The sequence below is a fragment of the Lycium ferocissimum genome, unplaced genomic scaffold (genome assembly GCF_029784015.1).
Source record: "Lycium ferocissimum isolate CSIRO_LF1 unplaced genomic scaffold, AGI_CSIRO_Lferr_CH_V1 ctg6385, whole genome shotgun sequence".
NCBI classification, from domain to species: domain Eukaryota; kingdom Viridiplantae; phylum Streptophyta; class Magnoliopsida; order Solanales; family Solanaceae; genus Lycium; species Lycium ferocissimum.
Genome location: NW_026726337.1, coordinates 1,403 through 28,004, shown reverse-complemented (window position 1 = coordinate 28,004; position 26,602 = coordinate 1,403). Strand labels below are relative to the sequence as shown.

General features: G+C 39.9%; 1 protein-coding gene and 1 non-coding gene across 2 annotated transcripts; one reads left to right on the top strand and one right to left on the bottom strand.

Moving 5' to 3' along the window:
- Nucleotides 1-24,548: 24,548 nt before the first annotated feature.
- LOC132045271 (small nucleolar RNA R71) lies at nt 24,549-24,654 on the bottom strand. The gene has a single exon (XR_009412390.1). It is a non-coding gene; the product is annotated as a small nucleolar RNA R71 (small nucleolar RNA).
- Nucleotides 24,655-25,414: 760 nt separating this feature from the next.
- On the top strand, nt 25,415-26,347 carry LOC132045270 (uncharacterized). Its single transcript, XM_059435824.1, has 2 exons — nt 25,415-26,021; nt 26,112-26,347. The coding sequence occupies exons 1-2, from the start codon at nt 25,415-25,417 to the stop codon at nt 26,345-26,347; spliced, it is 843 nt and encodes a 280-aa protein (XP_059291807.1).
- The last annotated feature ends 255 nt before the right edge of the window (nt 26,348-26,602 follow it).

Below are 26,602 nucleotides of genomic sequence, written 5' to 3'. Positions count from 1 at the left end.
TGCAGGGCATAGCGAGACAACGAATAGAACCGAGCCTCATAAGCAACCACTGACAGATTATGCTGCTCAATATTACCGAACTCATCACGCCTCCGGTCCCTCAAGGTACGAGAAACATGCTTGTCTAAGAACATCTGGTAAAATTGTGTCCATGTCAATAGGGGCGACCCCGCTGGCCTACACTCCATAAAAGCCCTCCACTATAACTTGGCATCACCCAAGAGCTGGAAGGTCACAAACTCAACACCATACTTCTCCACTGCCCCCATCATAGGGAGCCTCTCATGACAGTCCATGATGAACTCATAAGCATCTTCAACCTCAATGCAAAAGAAATCTGGAGGCTTCATCTTAGTGAACCTCCAGAATAAATCATGCCCATCCCGTGTCAACACCAGACCTCCCACTGGATTAGGATATATCTCCAGTCCTAGAGCCTCATCCAAACTAGGAGTGACAGGTGCAAAGATGTTATAACCCTAAAGCAGGAACTCCGCCTGGAGCTGGATCACCCACTCTGGCACCGTGTGCACCTAGAACAATTGGTAACATACCTGCCTCTATTAACCTGTGCAGTAGGTTCAACACTCGAACCATAAAGTCTGACAACACTGGAGGAGCTGTAATATGGGGCTGAGCTGGTGCTGCAGAAAGCTCTGCCGCCTCATTTGGAACTACCTGAGGCTCAGGGGACTCAGTACGAGCCTGACAAGCGGCGAGAGCCCCGCCCTGGCTAATGCTGCTGCTGCTCCCCTGCCTCTACCACCCCTACGCCCCTTGGCCTGGCCTCCACCACGAACCGCCGCCCCGCCGGGCCCGTACGAGTACCTCATTTGCTTGCTCTTTTCGCTCGCCGTCGTCGTACGAGTTCTCACCATCTGTGAGAGAATAGAAAGAAAAGATAGATACAAATTTGAATCATCCAGATACCAATTGGATCAAGTAGCACAAAAGAAAGAAAGAATTTAAATTTTCCTAGTGTCCTATAGTCTCTCGAAGATAAGTACAGACGTCTCCGTACCGATCTGCAAGACTCTACTAGACATGTCCTTGTACAACGATATTGACAAACCTAGGGCTCTGATACAAATTTTGTCACGACCCAAGTAGCCGTTAGTGGCACCCACATAAATCCCCTAGCGGGCGAACCATCCCCTTACCCAATTATCAAACCAATTTAAGTAATTATAAATTGATAACCAGAATTAAATCATAAAACTGTCTAGTCATGCCATCAATAAATAAAAGTGCGAAACTCTAACTATTACATCCGTAAAGATCATAAAGTCATCGTACAAGAACTCTAAAACAATAGCTGTCTAAGGAAAAACACTATCGAAAATAACATAAGTAATGTCTGGAATGAAAGTAGACCTTAATAGGAGAAGATCTTCAGGCGGCCTGACATGGATAGGAACTCCCGCTAAAATCTGTCGAAAACTAGCCTCACGCTAAATACCAGGTCTGGTAGATGTCTCTGGATCACATGCTGCACTCAAAAGAATGCAGTAAGGTAATATCAGTACAAACACTATGTAAAGGAAGATATCGTAGGTCGACTAAGATTAGTGTCATGCATAAAATCAATAGGCGAACCCGTCCCTTATGCAACCAATCATTAGTAAATAAATAATGAATGAAAAAACCCAAGAATAATACGATAAGTCTGACATAATATATAAATACTAAGTGCGGAAGATAAACAAATCCCAATTCATAGTATGATATGTACAAGAGCTACTAGATACTACTACAAGTCTGAATGGTCAATACATCATTTGAAATACATATTGTCTCGAAATAGAAATGGGACAATAAAGAAGATAGAGTCTTAGGCTGTATGGATCATCAGTAGTTCACCCTCAGAACTCTAGGAATGTCGCCTGGGGATCAGTCGCGAGGTGTGGAAGTCTCTCCAACAATGAACACTGCACTCATAAAAACAGTATAAAAGGTAGCATCAGTACAAAACATGGTACTGAGTAATCATCATAAGCCGACAACAGTTAGATCATGCATGCAACAAGGAAATAGAAAGATAATCATGCTCACAGACAGATACAAGTCAACAAGTCCAAGTAGTACAATCAATTACCAACAATGTCTCAAATATATCATGAATCCAAACATAACTAAATAATTACCCAATAACTCAAATATCACCAAAGATCAATATCAATCCAAATAACACAAAAAACATATAAGGTGAATACATATGAAATGCAATGCAATGATACACACATGCTCTGGGGGGATAATGTCCACCTCTCGACAGTCACGACCCATGGGGGATCAATAAGTCCATGTATCGTCATTCCGTATCACACAGCCTAGAATGACTCCTCCATCCGATATCAATGCTAACCACTCCGTATCACACAACATAGAGATGGCTACGCAAATATAGTACTGTCGCATGAATCATACTTACCTCTGTTATACCCATTGCCCAATATTAAGATCAAGACAAATATATCATGAATATGAGAAAGTATGTCATGCAATGAGAATATCATAAATAAGATATGGATTCCAATCAATTTCGGTTAAGGACAGCCATCATAGTACAAGTATCACATGAATCCATTCCTTCCAACCAATCTCCCATAATACAAAGGAACCACCAATTCACATAAGAAAAGCCAAACATAACTCAGGGAATCTACGGACCATGAGCCCGAACACACAAGGCGCATAACAAAGACAAATCCTAAGAATTCCATCCCAAACTTAATACCCGAAGGTGTCACGACCGAACCAGAGGGCCATGACCGGCACTCGGAGCTAACCTACCGAGTACCTCTTAGCATACATCTCATAATCATTTTTGGGTGGACCCCAAAGGTAGCTCATGGTTGTCATAATTTGTAAGGACATATACCACAACATAACGGTGCATCTCTATGTAATCATCAACAATTATGCCCATCATCACCAGCCGACAAAGCTACCAATATATTATACAATAATATGAACCGGTGGAGCCATAAAACATCTAGTTGTACACACACGTCTACGAGCCTCTACATAGAATACAAATGATCATAAGGACCAATATCAAATAGACTGCAGCTCCGAAGTAAGTGGAGTGCTCCTGAGAATCCACTGATAAAACACCTACGGGTCTGATCCGTCTCCCTGCCTACCTACGGGCATGAGCGCAGTGTCCACAAAAAAGGACGTCAGTACGAATAATGTACTGAGTATGTAAGGCATGAATAACAACGTAACAAGAGATACAGAACATAACATGAGATAAAGAGATAACATGTACATCTGAATGCCTTTTAGGCGGATACCATGCATGCTTAGCTTTTTCACAAAAACATTTTTCATACATATATAAATATATATATATGTATGGATATATATATATGATCCATAATATATATTTATATATATATATATATATATATATATATATATATATATATATATATATATATATTGCCGTGGAATGAACGGCTAGATCCATAAATATATTACATTGCCGCGAAATGAACGCCCCGATCCATTTATATATTATATCCCGCGTCCGGCCCGATCCATATCCGGGAATATATATCCCGATGTCGAGGTGGTTATGCGTATATAACGCCTGCCCTTTTCCCCATATCCCCATACATACATATGTAATATATAATATATAAATAGCATGCATGAGAGCCCAAATAAAAGCCACAACTCTATCGGAGTGATATAAGGTCAGTAGCCTTCGATTATATTATCGAATAATCATTATTGCTATATCTCACCTTGAAGGAACAAGTAACATAAGGTGAGATCAACAAAAATAAATAAAATCAAGAAAGTCATGAAATAAACTCAATAATCTCATAATAGCATCAAAACCGTAGGCTTTGGAATCTCCAAAAATGGAATCATCATCGTTATCATTATCGTCATAGAAAACATCTATTTTTAGTATCTTAAGAACTTTGAGAATCATGAACTTCTAACTTTTTGGAAACAAGGATATTATGGAAAACATGTATGGGTTCATAAGAAAATAATCATGCCTTTAGAAAGAAAGGGACTAGCCTTAACATACCTGGAAGATAATTTCTCGACTTCCAACTTACTTCCTGTCTTGCAATTCACTTAAGATCATTCGTAGTCTCGTAATCTACATATACAACCATTCATACTATTGTTAGGCTCATCATCATACGCTCGTCTTAAGCCCTTAATTTAAATCCATTTTGAATCTGCCGAAATTCGGGCAGCATCTCCCCTGTTTATATGCCTAGCCAAAAATCACAATACCAACAACCAATAACAATAACAATAATACCATCCTCAACAACATCATTATCAACACCAATATACTTCATAAAACATCCCACACTATGTTTTTCCAAATTTCTCAACTAACCAACTTGTTATACGACTATTTAATACTTTTATCTTCGTAAGTAAACCGAACTCAATATCAACAAGAAGAGATTCATACATTATTCTTGCTAGAGCAGAAATAGCTTCAATATTTGCCTTTATTTCAAGCCAAGATTCACCGCAATACGCTACTATAATCACAACTAAACGCTATCCAAATCCAAATTCCGGGATTTCACTTATTTTGCGCTAAATTTTAGTGGACGAAAGTTGGGAGAATATTCCAGAATATTTGGGAAGTTTTGAGGGGTATTTGGATGAAGAATGAGGGGGTAAACCCCCTTTTATATGGTTCTAAAGTTGGTTTCCACCAACCTAGGATTTGTCCTTCACGTTCGCGGCCTTGGGTCGCGTTCGCGAAGTGTTAATCCCTACTACTCTTCGTGTTCGCGGCCCTTTGGTCATGTTCAAGAAGGGTTAATTTTTGCTTTGGCGGCCTAACGTGTGATGTTCATAACTCTCTACTCCGATGTCCTATCGACGAGCGGTTTGTTGAGTTGGAAACTAGACTTCATGAACTTCAATTTAGGCTTTTACTTTACTCCAAAACTCCTCATATGCTAAAAGATATTCTTTCATCAAGTTTGACCAAAATTGCCTCTCATATTTTCTCCAAAGTTCCAACAAACTTAATTCCCTTGATTCACTTGCTCTCCAATCCTCCCATAGCTTATTATATGAACTTAAACCCTCATAACCATAAGATTGGCGCATATAATCTCATATATTCTTGAAGGTAACTCCAGTGTCCATACTTAAAACAATCAACACTTATAAATCTCAATGTACAAAACTACGGTGTGTAACATTCTCCCCCCCTTCAAAAACATTCGTCCTCAAATGTTGAAGTAGAGTTCGCTCTGAGGTGGATGTCAATATTCTTACTTGCATTTGTCGGTATTTACTTTACTTACTTGCAGTCTTACTTGCTCATTTAAAACTGAACTTATCCGAATTACGCAGTTTATCCTTCTTCTTTTGTGGCTAAAATTTATGCCCGTACTCAAGGTCGTCCCTTTTCTTATTATCTGTCTGTCTACTAACTCTTCATGCTTTATCGTTCTCATTGTCTCTTCAACCTCCATTGTTTACATTCTTATATGCTCTTTTATCCAGTACTTACCACATACTTTTATCCAATTTTGATCCCATCTTCTTTTTATTCAGAAATTCTTGTTCTCTTCGATCTCCACGTATCTTTCTTACGTTTTACAGATATCCCAGGCCTTTGTCTTCTTGGAGTTTACTTATTCTTATTCTTCCTCCCTTAAAGATAACCTCAAGACTGGTCATATTGTAGCATCCTTTGCTTTCTATAGCAGTCGAATTAATCTTTGCGGTACTTTATCTTTCAACTAGTTTAACACCAAAATGTCTCGCTTAATTTCTCTTTCCTTTAATTGAACTTCTTGCACTTGGGCTAGCTAATTGTAATTCTTGTACTTATATCAAAAACATCTCAAATCTCTTCTTTAATGATTCCTTTCCTTCAATTTACTCTTAAAGTCTCTGATCCTTAGTTCGGCTAATAAATTAGGGGTGAATTCAGAAGTTTGTCGAAGAATAACCAAGATTCCTTGTCATGCAGCGAATTTGAATCTTTTCATTCTTTCCTTTGTCTGTAACCTTCATTCATCCCTTTTCCAATAAGAGCCATCATGTTGCTTGTTCCACGAGGTTTCATTGTCACCCGCTTGTTCCAATCAAACGCGATATCCTTTGATCATTTCCTTTGGGGTTCTCCTTCTACTTTTAACCTTTGCCCGACTCTCACTTAATAAGTCTTTCCCATAGTCTGACGCACTTATCTGTCATTTCGGTTTATCAATCAAGCGGATCTCTTAATTCCTTAAATGTCCATCTCCTTTATTTATATCCTTGAATCCTTTTCTTGCGATCTTATCTTCGTCTACTTCCATGACTTCACCTTCCGTTGACTTAGTCCCTCCTGTTTCGTAGCCCTCTATTTCTCTGCTAGTGGACAACTTTCTTATTCTGCTGTGGCACTTTTCCTTGCTTGCTTCTCTAGTGCTACTTTAGATTATCCCTCTTAGTACTAATCGATTTTACATACATATCATCTCATCTCCTTTTTAATTCTTTGGTCGGACTCCTTAATTCCTTATAATGTCATCATAGTTCCACCTATGGTAGCGCCCAGATGGTTTGCAATAGCATTTCTCTGCTAATGGCTTATTATTCTCATTAATTACTTTACTTCAGATTACTCATCCAATGCGTCAAAAATACCATAGCCAAGGGATTTATATTCAAATGGGACTCAATTCAACCCATACAACAACCTCAGCACCATCCCTTATACACTTGTATACAACATTTTCTTATCATCATTGTTATCCCTCATAACAAGATTATACTTACAACATACTAATGATCATATCTCAAGCTAATCTACTATTCAAAATATCTTCAAATCCATGTTTGAATCTTTCCTCCAATTTCCTCTCCTCAAATCTTAACATAATTACAAAATAACTCATAAGCATGAGACTAAAATAAAATCTTACTTAATCACAACTTCCTTTCAATACGAGTATGCTTCCCTCTTTAAGTCCTTGGCTCTCCTATACCAGCGGCTAATTGAGACTTAACTAGCTTCCATTCTTCTTCAAATATTTATTGTCGTCCCCACACCATTTTACTAGCCATTTCATCAGGACGATTATTTATATGGTCCTATGACATATACTCTCACAATTTAATATAAACGGTGACTTATGATTTCACGACGCAGGAGGTATTTTCTAGTCTCAGGCAGTACTGCTGTCATGCTATCCATAGGCATACTGTCTTCCTTTCTTTTGACGATCATTGAAATTCCTATAAATATTCCTTTTTTAAAACTCTCATCTCTTCCAGTGCTACGATTTCTCTTTAGTAATCCCGACTGTCCCTGATACTTATCCTTGGTCACTTGTAGGCCTTCTCACTTCTTTTGTTACCTTTTGGGGTACGTTTGCTGCATATTTAATTGTAACCAAAATTTCTCTGGTACGAGCGATTCGAATCATAGCCCGGAACACAACGTATCGCATTGACAAAACTTATTCCCTTTGATTTGCTAAACCTTCATCATCTTGTCATGCCTCCTTTTCCATGTCTGTCTCATAATATACTTGCATTTAGTCCATTTTCACTTTTCTTTAGCACATCCTTGCTATATTAGTTCATCTCGAATTTTGACTCCTTCAAGCCAGTACATTTCCTTCTTCTGTACTTGGGAATATTGTAATTCATCTAAGAATGTTCTTATATACCAGTAACATTCGAGTATTAACCGTCTTTGGTAGTCATCTGGCCGACCCTAGCGATCCTTCAACTCCTCTATTCCATATAATGCCGGAGTTACTTTCATCGCATGGTTTGACTTATTTCTCTTTTGCTAACTGAATTCTTGTATCAAGTCAAATGTTCACACATATTGGACACAATTCAAACCACTTCCTTCCTTCATGCCTAATAGTCCCCTAGGTTAATGAATCAATGGTGACATCGAAATTCGTTAGGCTCCTTATAGAGTGCCCGACTATACCATGCTCCTTCAGCCGTAATTTTCCTTCATAGCTATCCTTTCACCAGTACCCTTGAGATTCCTCTTACTCTTGGTTCCCGATTCCGAGTTAGGTTTATACCATACCAGTAAAAGTCGATACTCTATCTCATTCATTCTCACGATTCGTCCTTTCCTTAATTTAGCTCATAGTGTCCCATAGTTTCTCTTAACTAATTGTTTGTATCATAATCATGCGTCATAATCCTTCTAATGTCCCGCCGATTCTTGTTCTCATCATGAAATTTTAGTAAAATACACCCTTTTCTTTCTTCCTTTGTTCATTTCTTATTTCCCTTTACGATACCATAGCTTGCTCGTATGTATGTCTATTCCTCGTATATTCGTCCTGTTTCCTTTGTAATCATATCTCTATTCCAAGTCCACTGTCTTATGCCATCACTGTCTACCTTTGGCCAACCTTACTAATTTATTAAACTTTCTCTTATCGTCGACGGTCACATAACTTCCTTTAATCAATTCATAACCGCACTTTCTCGTACTTCTGTCCTCAAGGTCCTCCTTGATTTCCTTTGCTCTTAAAGTGCTCTTTCCCATTTCCACTTAATAATATCTACCTGGAAGTCTGCAGAACATTCCACTATGAGTACAAACCCATCTCTCTCTCTATATATATATATATATATATATATATACTATCTATATATGAAACTTTCCCATACTCGTTAACTTCCTTTTCCATATCAATATCTCTTTGTTATCTCTTACTAACCAATCTAATCTATAAATCGTAATACCGTATTTGAGTTCCTAATGTCAACTTTCTTTATGTTTCCAATAGGTCTCAATCCTCCGAAATCTCAGATGCAACTCATTCCAGTTTCTTTAACTACTAATCATTTTTCCCTCTAGGGTTCCTCCTTTAAATTAAATTAAAATCATTCTAAAACTTCTCTTTGAAAGCGTCTCATAGTTGTTCCTTCAATCATGACTTACCAAATGGCTGATGGTCACATTTTCCCTTTACTCTTTCTCTATAGACATGCAAACAATTCAATTTGTAAAAATTTTGGCAAAGTTTCCTCTATAATTCTTACTACCTCATTCCTGCACACAGCCCAAAAAACACATCCAATGCCCCACAGGGCAATCACAAATACCCATAATATCTTGCTCAAGTTCTTATATCAACGTCTATCCATATTAATAAAATAGGAAACATACCTTTCGAATGAACAACTTCAATTCTCAACAATTACCTCGTAGCGGCATAATCAACTATTTATCCATGATCAAAACATTTGGGTTAGAATCAGGGACATCATATCCTATGATTTAGCTCTATGGCACGATCTAAGATAAAAAAGAAAGGTCAATGGTTCCTAAATGCCCTGCAGCCTCTTGTTTATAAGTGTGGCGCGCTTCACACCCATAAACAAGACTCTACTGGACATAGCTCGTAGACATTCCCTAGGACGAACTGCTCTGATACCACTTTGTCACGACCCAACCAGAGGGCCATGACGGGCACCCGGAGCTAACCTACCGAGTACCTCTAAGCATACATCTCATAATCATTTCTGGGTGGACCCCAAAAGTAGCTCATGGTTGTCATAACCTGTAAGGACATATACCACAACATAACGGTGCATCTCTATATAATCATCAACAATTATGCCCATCATCACCAGCCGACAAGGCTACCAATATATTATACAATAATATGAACCGGTGGAGCTATAAAACGTCTAACTGTACACACACGTCTACGAGCCTCTACATAGAATATAAATGATCATAAGGACCAATACCAAATAGACTGCAGCTCTGAAGTAAGTGGAGTGCTCCTGAGAATCCGCTGATAAAACACCTATGGGTCTGATCCATCTCCCTGCCTACCTGTGGGCATCAGCGCAGTGTCCAGAAAAAGGGACGTCAGTACCAACAATGTACTGAGTATGTAAGGCATGAATAACAACATAACAAGAGATATAAAACATAACATGAGATAAAGAGATAACCTGTACATCGGAATGCCTTTAAGGCAGATACCATGCATGCTTAGCTTTTTCACAAAACACACACACACATTATATATGATATATATATATATATATATATATATATATATAATATATATATTATATATAACGTGCAACCCGATCCATAAATATTTTATATTGTTGCGGAATGTGCAGCCCGATCCACATATTATATCATCATTTTACATATATATTGCCGCAGAATGAACGGCTCGATCTATTTATCACATATATCCCGCGTCCGGGACGATATCCAGCTGATCAAGTGGTTATGCGTATATAACACCTGACCTTTTCCCCATATCCCCATACATACATATATAATATATAATATGTAAATAGCATGCATGAGATCCCAAATAAAAGCCACAACTCTATCGGAGTGACGTAAGGTCGGTAGCCTCCCATTATATTATGGAACAATCATTATCGCTATATCTCACCTTGAAGTAACAAGTAACATAAGGTGATATCAACAACAACGAATAAAATCAAGAAATTCATGAAATAAACTTAATAATCTCATAATAGCATCAAAACCATAAGCTTTTGAATCACCAAAAAAGGAATCATCATCATCATCATTATCGTCATAGAAAACATCTATTTTTAGTATCTTAAGAACTTTGAGAATCATGAACTTCTAACTTTTTGGAAACAAGGATATTATGGAAAACATGCATGGGTTCATAAGAAAAGAATCATGCCTTTAGAAAGAAAAGGACTACCCTTAACATACCTAGAAGATAATTTATCGACTTCCAACTTACTTCCTGTCTTGCAATTCACTTAAGAATATTCATAGTCCTGTAATATGCATATACAACAATTCATACTATTGTAAGGCTCATCATCATACTCTCGTCTTAAGCCGTCAATTTAAATCCATTTTAAATCTGCTGAAATTCGGGCAGCATCTCCCCTGTTTATATTCCTAGCCCGAAATAACAATAGCAATAATCAACAACAATAACAATAATACCAGCATCAACAACATCATTATCAACACCAATGTACTCCATAAAACATCCCACGCGATGTTTTTCAAAATTTATCAACTAACCAACTTGTTATACGACTATTTAATACTTTTATCTTCGTAAGTAAACCGAAACCAATATCAACAATAAGAGATTCATACCTTATTCGTGCTAGAGCAGCAATAGCTTCAATATTTTCCTTGTTTTCAAGCCAAGATTCACCGCAATACGCTACTATAATCACAACTATACGCTATCCGAATCCGAATTAGATTTCACTTGTTTTACTCTAAATTTTAGTTTTAAGTTGGGATATATTCTAAAATATTTAAGAAGTTTGGAGGGATGTTTGGATGAAGAATGAGGGGGTAAACTCCCTTTTGTAAGGTTCTAAAGTCGGTTTCCACCAACCTAGGATTTCCACTTCGTGTTTGCAGCCTTAGGTCACGTTCGCGAAGGGTTAATCTTCACGTCTTCGGTCACATTTACGAGGGGTTAATTTTTGCTCTGGCGGCCAAACATGTAACGTACATGCCTCTCTACTGTGATGTCCTATTGACGAGCGGTTTGTTGCGTTGGAAAATAGACTTCATTAAGTTTAATTTAGGCTTTTGCTTTGCTCCAAAACTCTTCAAATACTAAAAGATATTCCTTCTCCAAGTTGGACAAAAATTGCCCCTCATAGTTTCTCCAAAGTTCCAACAAACTTAATTCCCTTGATTCACTTGCTCTCCAATCCTCCCATAGCTTATTATACGAACTTAAACCCTCATAACCATAAGATTGGCACATATAATCTTATATATTCTTGAAGGTAACTCCAGTGTCCATACTTAATACAATCAATATGTTACACCCCGTACTTTCGGTGAAGCGCCCATTAAGTTTAAACATAAGCATGTGGAATTATGGTTAAGTAAAATAACTTTGATAGACAAGGAGCCAACTTGGGAAAGGAATAAATTCTACCATATGATGAGTTTTGAAGTAAAGGAAAAGCCTAAATTGAAGTTTATGAAGTCTAGTTTTCAGCGCAATAAACCGCTCGTCGATATAGCATCGGGGTAAGGAGATATGGATGTTACAAGAAGGACTGGCAGGCTGGGAAATTGCTCTGCGCGAATGCACCAGGAGGAGGTTCCAACGCGCAGAAGGGTAACAAATTACCCAGCGCGAACGTGCTGAGTACTTTTTAGGTCTGTGCAACCCGACCCTAGAATGTTATAAAAAGGGGTTTACCCCTTTATTCTTCATTCAAACATCTCCCAATCACCCCAAACTTCTGGAAACCTCTCCCAACTTCCACACATCAAATTTTAATGCAAATCGAGTATAATCCCTGAATTTTGGTCCGGACAGCGTATAGTTGTGATTATAAAATCGTATAGTGGCGAGTCTTGGCTTGAATTCAAAGTAGAAAGTGAAGATATTACGGTACTAGCGGGAGCAAGGTATGAATATTTCCTTGTTAATATTCATTTCGGTTTATTTACGGAGATAAAGTTATTAAATAGTCATATAACAAGTTGGTTAGTTGAGAAATTTGGAAAAACATCGTGTGGGATGTTTTATGGAGCATATTGGTTTTGATAATGTCGTTGTTAGTGTTGTTATTGTTGTTGTTATTGTTGGTTGTTGGATTGTGATTTCGGGCTAAGCATATAAACAGGGGAGATGCTGCCCGAATTTCGACAGATTCTAAATAGAATTAAATTGAAGGATTAAGATGAGCGTATGACATTGAGCCTAACAAAAGTATGAATGGTTTACATGTAGATTTACGAGCTTGGAGGGATAAACGTTGAGTGGACAAGGAAATCGAAAGGTATGTTAAGGCTAGTCCCTTTCTCGCTAAAGGCATGACTCCATGTTATGATTCCATACGTGTCTTCCGTAACATTCTTGTTCCCAAACAGCTAGAAGTTCCTGGTTCTCAAGGTTTTTATGATGTTAAAGACAAGATGTTTTCTATGATGACCATGATGACAATGATGACTCCTTTTTTGTGGACTCAAACATATTTTCCATGACGTCCTTATTCCCACAAGCTAGAGATTCATGATTCTTAAAGTTTCTTATGACGCTAAAGATGATTATGTTTTCATGATGATAATGATGATGATCCTATTTCTAGAAGTTTCAAAGTTTATGATTTCAATACTACGATGAGATTATTGAGCTTATTTCATGATTTCCTTGATTTTATTCATTATTGTTGATCTCACCTTATAATCATTGTTCCTTCAAGGTGAGGTTAAGCGATGATGATTGTTCCATAATATAAATCGGAGCTACCGACCTTACGTCACTCCGATGAAGTGGTAACTTTTATTTGGGCTCTCATGCATGATACTTATATTATATATATATATATATATAGACACACATATATATATACATATATATATAGGGATATGGGGAAAGGCGAGGCGTTATATACGCATAGCCACCCGATCAGTTCGTATATTATGATATCGTCCCGGACGCAGGATATATGGGTATGGATCGGGCTGCATGTTTGATGTGCCGGGCATTTATGGCACATTTGAGGCCTTTTTACGAGAAGTTTTACTTGTTTTTAAGCAATTCGATGTCTATTTAATGTGTGTTTTTAGTGTTTTTCAGGTACCGGAACAGATTTGGAATGAAAACAGTTGAAAGTGCAGAAGTGGTCGTAAACTCAGTTTACGGACCGTATTCTCAAACACGGGCCATATTCCATGGGCGTATTAAAGAATAAGAAAAACCAGAAAGGCAGGCTGAGGAAATGGGGATTTACGAACAACCTTTACGGACCGTATTTCACTTTACGGTCTGTATTTCAAAGTGTATTTAACCATGCAAGCATCTGGCAGAAAGTCGAAGTTTTGGAAGTTGAAAGACGATCAGTAGGCGGTTTACGGACTGTAAACCAATTTACGGTCCATATTTAAAGAGGTTGAAGTTGCTCAAAACTGGAAAGAAGGCCTGGTCGTAAAGGCGGTTTACGGTCCGTATTTCACTTTACGGACCGTATTTTGTATCGACGGGGACCAAAGTGCAAATCTGTAACTTTCACGTTTTCGGAACCTATAAATAGTCATTGTAGGGTTTTAATAGTTATGAGTTAGCATATTTTTGTCTCTTGACTTAGAACATTAAATACTCTCTAGTTTTTGAAGGTTCAAACATCAATTCAAGTATTATCAATTCCTCTTTTCTTCCAAAGTAAGCAATTATGAATTCTTTAATTTCTTATTTCTTGTTCTTTGTCATGAGTAGCTAAATCCCCTTACTAGGATTATGAACTCAATGATGGGTGTTGTGTTATTGGGTTGTGATTGATATACACATAATGGATTATTAGGGTTTATTTCTTCTTCATTCTTCATTCATAATTAATGGTTGCAAACATTGATTAAAGCCATAAACCTTGATTTATTTGGAAAAATAATTAGGGTTGGTAAGAATAAATAACAAGGACTCAAAGCTTTAAACTTTGTTTAATAAATTCACTTAGGAATAAGAAGAATTTACTTGGCATGGTTAATCGTTCTTCATAGTTACTTTCTTATATTTGGGAAAATCATAGAAAGAGATAATTTTTATTTATTGGGAAATAGTACATATTCATATAAAGATTAAGTGCATTCATATAATGATCCATTAGAAGTATATCAAGATCAATACTCATGATCATACACTCTATCTAAAGGGGACACAATCTTAGTTTCTTTTACCATAAATTACCACCAAAGCAAGTAGTTAGTGATTAGTCACTAAAAATCCAACTTTTACCAAAATCATCGGATTAAGACATTAGACCTAAACATAGCATCCAACGATTTTAGTAACCTTTTCACACCATATTCCCTGTGGGATTCGACCCCAACCTTATTGGGTTACTATATTTGACAACGTCCGTGTTATACCATTAATAGGTGTAATTTGAGCGTATCAAATTTTGGCGCCGCTGCCGGGGAATATTGTTTTGAAATTACTAAATAGTGTTTGCTTTATTGAAGTCTTTTGCTTATTCCATCACACCTTGTTTTCTACTCTGTGTAAACCAGGTGAACATGAATCAGAATCAGCAAAATCAACGTGCTGGTAACCAGGGGAATCGGTTGAACAATCAGGCGAATGAATTAGATGATGAGAATGTTTTCGCTGATCTTGTTCCAGAGGAGGACGATACATCTGCTATTGTTCAGTCTCGAGTTGGAGCTGCTACTGTGAAAATTGACTCCTCTCTATACCTGTTGTTGAAGCTTGAGGGATACTTTCGGAACTCTATCGAGAATGACCCTCAACGTCATTTGCAGAATTTTATGGATGTGTGTGCTAATCACATCCAGAACTGTCACGACCCAACCCCGTAGGCCGTGACTAGTGCCCGATCTGGGCACCCAAACACATCTATCAAACGGGGCCACACACAGATGGCTTATATACGTATAAATATCAAACGCTATCTCAAATTATATCAAACACATCCAGGTATATAACAGAAGCCGACAAGGCTGTGTTTCAAATTTATATAATTTCCAGAAAAATTTCGGCAGAGTTTCCTTTGTTTTACGGACTATCCAAAATAACCCTGCACGCGTAAAATACCAACAAAGGCCACACAGGGCCAACAAAACAACATATATACATATGCGGGCCGACAAGGCCGCCACGGCGGATGGGATCGCCCAAACACAACATATACAGACACACCTGTACAGGATGGTCATAACCCACAAACATGTCCACAGACCTCTAAACAGACAGACAGAATCATATGACGGGACAGGGCCCGCCGTACCCCTGAACAAACAAATATATACACCACGGACGAGTATGTACCAAAAGGTGGGCTCCGGAATAAGGAGCACTCCAAGACCGCTGATGGAAATCCTAGGCCGGCGGATCACCAAAATCTGTACCTGCGGGCATGAAACGCAGCCCCCCGACGAAAGGGGGTCAGTACGGAATATGTACTGAGTATGCAAAGCAGGAAGTACAGAAACGAAATCATAACCCAAACACCAAAGTATACATATCCGAAGTACAAATCATACATAAGTAGTGTAAGACAAATATAATCATCAGAAAGCCCACAATGCTTAGCTTTATTTTGAAAAACGTTTCGTCTCACATATGCGTAAAATAGAACATTTTATATAAACCGACATTAACCGAATGATCAAAATCCGCATCGTCAAATCACATATCACATACCGCGGTCGGTGCCCGGCGGCGATATCACATAAACTCATACCGCGGCCAAATACCCAAATAGCAATGTCGCATATATACATACCGCGGCCAAATACCCAGCGGCAATGTCGCATATATATATATATACATACCGCGGCCTAATACCCAGCGGCAATATCATATAAACATATAACGCGGCCAAATACCCAGCGGTAAACATCACACATACCGGCCCGGGACTCGGCGAAAAAGGTAATGAGAAAATGCACACACAGAATCGTAATTAGCCATATGCATACAAATTTTTATTATAACTTAACAGAATAACCAAAGCGCACTATTATTTCAAAACCAAGACAATAGTCAAATCAGTTTCTTTTCCGAATATCACTTGAAAACATCTCCAACCGAACTTCAGAAATCGAAATTACGTATCGGAATCATAAGTATACAAATTGTCCTTTCAGACTCAACAAATAAATATATAATCATATGTGGGGATCGGAAAAATAGTCATGTTAAGTTCTTTCAGAAACTTCCCAGGGGGTCACCCATCCTGGAATTTCCCCCATTCTAGCACGCTTAACTTCGGAACTTCGACGAGATACGATGCTCTAACGCTAGTGTAACCGCGTTCAGTCATCACAGACCTTCGTCACATAATTTGGAGTAAGATAAAGTCTTGACAGTTCCGACGCCTTCGTAACACAATTACCGTTTTACCCTTCTCTCGATTTTTCCAATTCACTGTCGCCTATGGATATTACTACTTTCCATCCTAGACTCCCACAACGTTTCACAACATTCCGAGACCATATATGACAGTTACAACTATTCGTAGTTTTCGGAATCAGTTAGAAACAAAACTCTTTTGAAAACAAACTTTTTAGGCAACTTTTGAAACTTTGTCATGCAAAAGGCATAAGGACGATGATTCGACTACGTCAAAATACAAATGTTAAGAACAATTAAGAATCGTTTACGCGCTTACCAAAGCTATCCGGTTCGGTCTGTAAAAGTTACGGACATCCGTAAACATAAAATCCCTTCGGAACAAACCGGGTATATGGCCTTTTAAATCCAATTATATCGAAGACATACAGTTCATAGATTTACCACCCTCGGGATGCCAACATCAAGAAGCAATTTGAATCATAAACATATTCGGATTTTTGGGATGGAATTACCCCCAGGACTCGTTGCGCATCATAACTTAACCATATATAAGACATGCCAAAAAAAGAAAAAGTCAACTTTACATACCTCACACGCTTCCAAAGCTACTCCAAACTCAAGCTAAATCCAATCTACGCCTCGGGCTGCCCAAGGTCTACAATTAAGCCATAATATGCCAAACATTAGATATAGCCATTTTGGGCATTTAATTCCAAATTTGCCCTTAATTCTACAGAAATTTGGGCAGCATTTCCCCTGTAAATAGGACACCCCGAGAATTTAACTCGGCCAAATCAATCAACAACAACAACAATAACCTACTTAGCAACATCAACAACCCATCCGAAAGACAATACAACAATAACAACTCTCTTTTCCATCATTCGACAACATTCATGAATTCGATTCTACGGCTTACCTTCAAGCCAAGATCGACGCTTATATATTCACATACTAACCCGAACCCATACCAACAATATTTAAGGACATCCTAAGCAATTCATACAACATTTCCAATAATCCAAATTTTTCTCCAATCTACCCGAATTCAGCCCCAAACCCGAGAACCTCCCTTAAACCATTCCTCATTTTCAAATCATGCTTTGCACCCACAATTCACATTCTAACAATGCTATTCTCATCAATATACAATTTACATTAAATGCACAATAGTCCTCAATTCAGCCCGCAACCATTACAACATCAATTTGAGTTAATAAATATTCATTTCCAACATAGAATTCATAACGACGACGACTAAAACATTAAGCGATATCAATTCATTCATTGCTATCTAATATGACCCATTTTGACCAACACTACACATATACATATATGGATGATTCTCAATCGTTCTTCACCTTACAATGATCATAACAACGCTAACTAGGCTTTAATTGATAGCTTCAATATCACACAACACACACACACCACACGGCTAAAACACCACACACACAACTCACTTCCAACATGCCTTATTTCATGATATCCATCCATTTTAACATACTACAATATACAAACAACCTTTATAGCACATAAAACATAATGAATTCTTACCTTTCTTCTTCAACTTTCCAATAGCCTAGGGTTTCCAAGGATGAAAAATAATGGATTGATCTCTCCAACGACACCTCCACGCTACTTAGGGACCTCAATATAGTGGGTTAGCATCAACAAAATATTTTTGGGAAGGCTAGAAATGAGGGTTGGTTTTTCCCTTGGTTGGCCGAGAACCCCCTTGTGGTGTTCTTCACCCTTCAATTTTTTTTCTAAGTGTTATGAATGAAATGAAATGAAGTGGTCATCTTTTAACAATGCAAGACTTAGTCAAGGGTCCCTTGGCCCACATTAATGTGTTGTTCCACTTAAAAGTTGACACAAAAATGGTGTGGGCCAAGTCCACACTACACGGCCACCATAGAAAAATGGATGACTTTTCCACTTCCAATTTTATCACTTTTGGTCCCAAATTCTCCTAATTATTCCATACCAACAAATTCATGAACAACTTATGTCTCAAAATAAAATCGAAGGTCAAAAATCCCCGACTTTGTATCCCGGAATAGTTTTGTCCTCAACTTATTATAATTAATCCGGATTGTTCCAATGTACAAAAATACGGGTTCTAACATCCTCCCCCCCTTTAGAACAATCGTCCTCGAATGTTATATTAACCTTACGGGTCATACAAACAATTTTGGGGGAGTTTCTTTAACAACTATCGCAAACAGTTCATACATCAATCAGCATAACCAATCAAAGAGTTTAAAGTACCTGTACCCGCGTCTGGTGGCGCCTCCTGATCCTGTCCGCGGGTCAACGCATATAGGCGGTTCGATGGACCGCCAGAGCTGGAGGCTCCGCCACGGCCTCTGCCACGGCCTGCTGGAGTCGGTGTGCCCCGCCCCATCGGGCGCATAGCTACGGAAGAGGAAGACGAACCGGCAACTGACCCGGTAGGCTGAGCTGCTCCCTCTGCACTGCCCCTGAGTGGACAATCTCTCATAAAATGGCCCTGCTGGCCACAGGTAAAGCAAGCACCCATGGCACGATAACACTCCCCCGAGTGGCGTCCCCTACAGTGAGGACATCGGGGTAGGGGTGGCCTCCACTGGCTGGAACCTCCGTCCATCTGTAAGCCCGAAGCCCTAGAGCTCTGACCTGCCCCTGAATAACCCACACTATCTGGGCTCCAGCCGGTGAACCGGGGGGTGTGCAGACGGCCGGGGAGGATATCCGCCTTCTTCCGCCGAGGCCGCCCGCCCGAGACTCCCTGCACGTCCCGCGGATCCGGCCCTCTTGGGATCGACCCCTATCATAATCCCTGTCGCCGACGCCCTATGTCCGTCCTCCATGCCCCGGGCGCGTGTGTGACGCGGCAATATCCATACCTGTCTGGGCCGCCATCACCGTACAGCTGTCAACCAAGTAATCATCCAGCCCTATCACATACCGGTGCATCCGGTCAGTCATACTAGCGACATAAGCGGGCGCATATCTGGCCAGCGAATCAAACTCTAAACTGTACTCCCGGACTAGCTCGCCCTGGCCGTTCAACAACCAGAATCTGTCTACCCCGGCTCGCCCAACTCCGGAGGCGAAAATGGGCCGAAAAAGCCCCCGTAAACTCGCCCCCATACAGCCGGGAGGGGCACCCTCACCTCTCGGACAAAGATCCACGACTCATACCACCCGCCGCTACGTCGTGCAACCGGTATGACGCCAACTCAACCGACTCTGTCTCAGAAGCACTAATCAATCGCAGGGTACGCTGCATCTGTCGGACAAACTCATGAGGGTCCTCTGCGGGCTTTGACCCGAAGAACTCCGGTGGGCCACAAAGTAGAAAATCACGGGCCCTCTGACTGTCGCGCCTGTCTACGCGATCGTCCCCTGTTCCATGCCTCTGGACCTGTCCTGCTACCAACCGAGTCAACAACTGAACTGCCTCTCGCAGGGTCCCATCATCCACCCCTGGCTGGGGGACTGGAGGTACAGGTACTGGTGCCGCGGGAGCTGGCGGTGGAGCCGCCCCCGGCGCTGCAGCTGTGGCTGCTCCAAATCCCTCTAATACTGGCGGCGTAGCAGAACTAGCCGTCGGAGGCACAATATCCGGCTCTATCTGAGCACGAGCCCTAGTAGTCACCCGGGCTCGGCTGGTCTCACCTGCCGCCGTAGACTTGCCCTTCTGGGCAACTGTGGCCTTCCTCGGAGGCATCACTGAAAACATAACATTCGGTCAGAGAGAAGTCATCCTGATAACACAGCTCTATCGCACGATCTAAGATCGAAGGAAAGACAACATCCTAAATGTCCCGTAGCCTCCGTTTATAGATGTGGTGCACAACACACCGATAAACAAGACTCTACTAGACACGGTCTGTAGACATTCCGAGGACGAACCGCTCTGATACCACTTCTGTCACGACCCAACCCCGTAGGCCGTGACTAGTGCCCGATCTGGGCACCCAAACACATCTATCAAACGGGGCCACACACAGATGGCTTATATACGTATAAATATCAAACGCTATCTCAAATTATATCAAACACATCCAGGTATATAACAGAAGCCGACAAAGCTGTGTTTCAAATTTATATAATTTCCAGAAAAATTTCGGCAGAGTTTCCTTTGTTTTACGGACTATCCAAAATAACCCTGCACGCAGAAAATACCAACAAAGGCCACACAGGGCCAACAAAACAACATATATACATATGCGGGCCGACAAGGCCGCCACGGCGGATGGGATCGCCCAAACACAACATATACGAACACACATGCAGATGGTCATAACCCACAAACATGTCCACGGACCTCTAAATGCGGACGTAGAATCATATGACGGGACAGGGCCCCGCCGTACCCCTGAACAAACAAATATATACACCACGGACGAGTATGTACCAAAAGGTGGGCTCCGGAATAAGGAGCACTCCAAGACCGCTGATGGAAATCCTAGGCCGGCGGATCACCAAAATGCAGTACCTGCGGGCATGAAACGCAGGCCCCCCGACGAAAGGGGGTCAGTACGGAATATGTACTGAGTATGCAAAGCAGGAAGTACAGAAACGAAATCATAACCCAAACACCAAAGTATACATATCCGAAGTACAAATCATACATAAGTAGTGCAGAAGACAAATATAATCATCAGAAAGCCCACAATGCTTAGCTTTATTTTGAAAAACGTTTCTGTCTCACATATGCAGAAAATAGAACATTTTATATAAACTGACATTAACCGAATGATCAAAATCCAGATCGTCCAAATCACATATCACATACCGCGGTCAGGTGCCCAGCGGCCGATATCACATAAACTCATACCGCGGCCAAATACCCAGCGGCAATGTCGCATATATACATACCGCGGCCAAATACCCAGCGGCAATGTCGCATATATATATACATACCGCGGCCAAATACCCAGCGGCAATATCATATAAACATATACCGCGGCCAAATACCCAGCGGTCAACATCACACATACCGGCCCGGGACTCGGCGAAAAAGGTAATAACAAAATGCACACACAGAATCGTAAATAGCCATATGCATACAAATTTTTATTATAACTTAACAGAATAACCAAAGCGCACTATTATTTCGAAACCAAGACAATAGTCAAATCAGTTTCTTTTCCGAATATCACTTGAAAACATCTCCAACCGAACTTCAGAAATCGTAATTACGTATCGGAATCATAAGTATACAAATTGTCCTTTCAGACTCAACAAATAAATATATAATCATATGTGGGGATCGGAAAAATAGTCATGTTAAGTTCTTTCAGAAACTTCCCAGGGGGTCACCCATCCTGGAATTTCCCCCATTCTAGCACGCTTAACTTCGGAACTTCGACGAGATACGATGCTCTAACGCTAGTGTAACCGCGTTCAGCTCATCACAGGACCTTCGTCACATAATTTGGAGTAAGATAAAGTCTTGACAGGTTCCCGGACGCCTTCGTAACACAATTACCGTTTTACCCTTCTCTCGATTTTTCCTATTCACTGTCGCCTATGGATATTACTACTTTCCATCCTAGACTCCCACAACGTTTCACAACATTCCGAGACCATATATGACAGTTACAACTATTCGTAGTTTTCGGAATCAGTTAGAAACAAAACTCTTTTGAAAACAAACTTTTTAGGCAACTTTTGAAACTTTGTCATGCAAAAGGCATAAGGACCATGATTCGACTACGTCAAAATACAAATGTTAAGAACAATTAAGAATCGTTTACGCGCTTACCAAAGCTATCCGGTTCGGTCTGTAAAAGTTACGGACATCCGTAAACATAAAATCCTTCGGAACAAACCGGGTATATGGCCTTTTAAATCCAATTATATCGAAGACATACAGTTCATAGATTTACCACCCTCGGGATGCCAACATCAAGAAGCAATTTGAATCATAAACATATTCGGATTTTTGGAATGGAATTACCCCCAGGGCTCGTAGCGCATCATAACTTAACCATATCTAAGACATGCCAAAAGAAGGAAAAGTCAACTTTACATACCTCACACGCTTCCAAAGCTACTCCAAACTCAAGCTAAATCCAATCTACGCCTCGGGCTGCCCAAGGTCTACAATTAAGCCATAATATGCCAAACATTAGATATAGCCATTTTGGGCATTTAATTCCAAATTTGCCCTTAATTCTACAGAAATTTGGGCAGCATTTCCCCTGTAAATAGGACACCCCGAGAATTTAACTTGGCCAAATCAATCAACAACAACAACAATAACCAACCTAGCAACATCAACAACCCATCCGAAAGACAATACAACAATAACAACTCTCTTTTCCATCATTCGACAACATTCATGAATTCGATTCTACGGCTTACCTTCAAGCCAAGATCGACGCTTATATATTCACATACTAACCCGAACCCATACCAACAATATTTAAGGACATCCTAAGCAATTCATACAACATTTCCAATAATCCAAATTTTTCTCCAATCTACCCGAATTCAGCCCCAAACCCGAGAACCTCCCTTAAACCATTCCTCATTTTCAAATCATGCTTTGCACCCACAATTCACATTCTAACAATGCTATTCTCATCAATATACAATTTACATTAAATGCACAATAGTCCTCAATTCAGCCCGCAACCATTACAACATCAATTTGAGTTAATAAACATTCATTTCCAACATAGAATTCATAACGACGACGACTAAAACATTAAGCGATATCAACTCATTCATTGCTATCTAATATGACCCATTTCGACCAACACTACACATATACATATATGGATGATTCTCAATCGTTCTTCACCTTACAATGATCATAACAACGCTAACTAGGCTTTACTTCATAGCTTCAATATCACACAACACACACACATCACACGGCTAAAACACCACACACACAACTCACTTCCAACATGCCTTATTTCATGATATCTATCCATTTTAACATACTACAATATACAAACAACCTTTATAGCACATAAAACATAATGAATTCTTACCTTTCTTCTTCAACTTTCCAATAGCCTAGGGTTTCCAAGGATGAAAAATAATGGATTGATCTCTCCAACGACACCTCCACGCTACTTAGGGACCTCAATATAGTGGGTTAGCATCAACAAAATATTTTTGGGAAGGCTAGAAATGAGGGTTGGTTTTTCCCTTGGTTGGCCGAGAACCCCTTTGTGGTGTTCTTCACCCTTCAATTTTTTTTTCTAAGTGTTATGAATGAAATGAAATGAAGTGGTCATCTTTTAACAATGCAAGACTTAGTCAAGGGTCCCTTGGCCCACATTAATGTGTTGTTCCACTTAAAAGTTGACACAAAAATGGTGTGGGCCAAGTCCACACTACACGGCTACCATAGAAAAATGGATGACTTTTCCACTTCCAATTTTATCACTTTTGGTCCCAAATTCTCCTAATTATTCCATACCAACAAATTCATGAACAACTTATGTCTCAAAATAAAATCGAAGGTCAAAAATCCCCGACTTTGTATCCCGGAATAGTTTTGTCCTCAACTTATCATAATTAATCCGGATTGTTCCAATGTACAATAATACGGGTTCTAACAAGAACAATGTTCCACAAGATGCTATTCGGTTGAGGTTATTCAAATATTCCTTAGCTGGAGAGGCAAGAACATAGTTTGAGAAGCTTCCCTGAAATTCGATTACTTCATGGGTAGAGATGGTGGCTGGTTTTGTCACAAAATAGTACCCCCTAGCAAGAAGGCTGAAATTTGTGACAAGATCTATGAATTTAAGCAGCGACTGGGGGAACAACTATATGAAGCCTGGGAGAGATTCAAGGAGTATTTGCAGAAGAGCCCAAATCATGATTTTTCGGATCACATACTAATGAAGAAGTTCTACCGAGGGCTAGATCCATGACGCGATCGATTGCTAATAATGCAAAATGATGGTTGTTTCATGAACAAATCTTATCGACAGGTGACTAACATACTTAACAAGCTGACGACTCATAATCCGGCTTGGAACTCAAACAACGGTGATGTGGTACCGTTTGGTAGTGCTATGATCCAGAATATAGTAAAGGATAATCAAGATACCCAGCAAACATTGGCAGAACTTGCAACAAATATTTCCTTGCTAACGAAGAAGTTTGATGAGTCCCAGATCAAAAAGATAAATGTTTGTGAGGATGATACAGTTTTACCAAAAGGATGTACCATACTCAAGATGGTCCATTCCATGATGGGCCTCCTATGTAGGTTGAAGATGCTAATTATGTTAATAACTCTCAAGGGGGTTACCAAAGACAGAACTACCAAGGTGGTTATAAGAGTCAGAATCAATGGAGACCTCAGCAAGGTCAAGGTGCTTATAACAACTATGAGAACTACAAAAATAATTATGGTGGTGCGAACCAAGGGAGCTACAACAACAGTAACAATTTTGCGAACAAGAGTTCCAATCTTTATATACCACCGAAAGGGCAGTCAACAGAGCAAGGTAGTTCGAAGGTTGAATCAATGTTTGAGAAGATTCTGGCTAATCAGTCTAAGTCTGAGAGGACTTTTATCTGGGATGACAGAGACAGTGGGCTCCCATATAGCCGCTATTCAGAAGCTTGAATCACAGATGAGGGATATTTCTCGAGAGCAACACCCTCCTAAAAATAGAGGACTTCCGAGTGACACTATTTCAAATCCAAAGAATGGGGGAGGCAGTGTAGACCGTGTGTTTGCCATCACTACTAGGAGTGGTAAAATACTCCAAGGGGCTGATAAGAAGGTGGTTGATCTTGAGACAATAGATGAAGAGGATGAGGTGCAATCTGAAGCACCCATTATTGTTGATGAGAATCCTGCTGACAAAAAGGTTGCTGATATTCCAGAGATAGTGAAGGATGCTGATAACACAAGCAAGCAGACTGTGAAAGGGGCTCTTCGTCCTTTGACTCAGCTTTTCAAATCTAAACCTCTCTTTCCTCAGAGGTTGGTAAAGAAGAAGGAAGATGCTAAGTTTGAGAAGTTTTATGATCGGTTGAAGTGGCGCTTATCTCTAAATTTCCCCTTCTTAGAAGCTGTCAAGGAGATGCCCAGTTTTGCTAAATATTTGAAGGACCTGCTGACCAAGAAGAAAATGGTTCAACATGAAATCGTAAGTTTGACTCACATTGTGAGTTCCATCATCTCAACTACTACTGTTCAGAAAAAGGGAGATCCTGGGGCGTTCACCATTCCTTGTTCTGTGGGACACTATGATTTTGCTCATACATTGTGTGATAATGGGGCGAGTATTAATTTGATGCCCCTTGCTATATACAAACAATCAGGTTTGGGGATGCCAAGGCCGACTACTATGAGGTTACAATCGTCCGATAGGTCTATCAAAAGACCTGTTGGGGTGGTTGATGATGTACTTGTGCGGGTTGGTGATTTTATGTTGCCCGCTGATTTCGTGATTCTTGACTGTGCTATTGATCGGGACATCCCTATTATTCTGGAGAGACCTTTCCTTGCTACAGGGAGAGCTCTGATGGATTTGGAGAAAAATAAAATCAAGTTCTGAGTCAATGATGAAGAAGTGACTTTTCAGGCTAGCAAGGGGATGAGTTACCAAGTGCTTACGAAAGCATTTCGGTAATTTATTCGTTTGATGTTATTGATGAAGCAGTGGAGTTCAAGATGGAAAAAGAAAGTTTGGGTGAAGCTCTAGCTGGTATTCTTGTTAACTTTGATCCGAGGACATGGAAGGTTATATGGAGACAAAATTCACTTGTTGGGTTGGGATAATATTCCTACCACCCAAAGAAGCTGAATCTTG

Coding starts and splice junctions, on each gene's coding strand:
- LOC132045270 (XM_059435824.1), top strand. CDS start 25,415: ATGAGGGATATTTCTCGAGAGCAACACCCTCCTAAAAATAGAGGACTT. Junction 26,022..26,111: donor TGGGGCGTTCACCATTCCTT/GTTCTGTGGGAC, acceptor ACAAACAATCAG/GTTTGGGGATGCCAAGGCCG.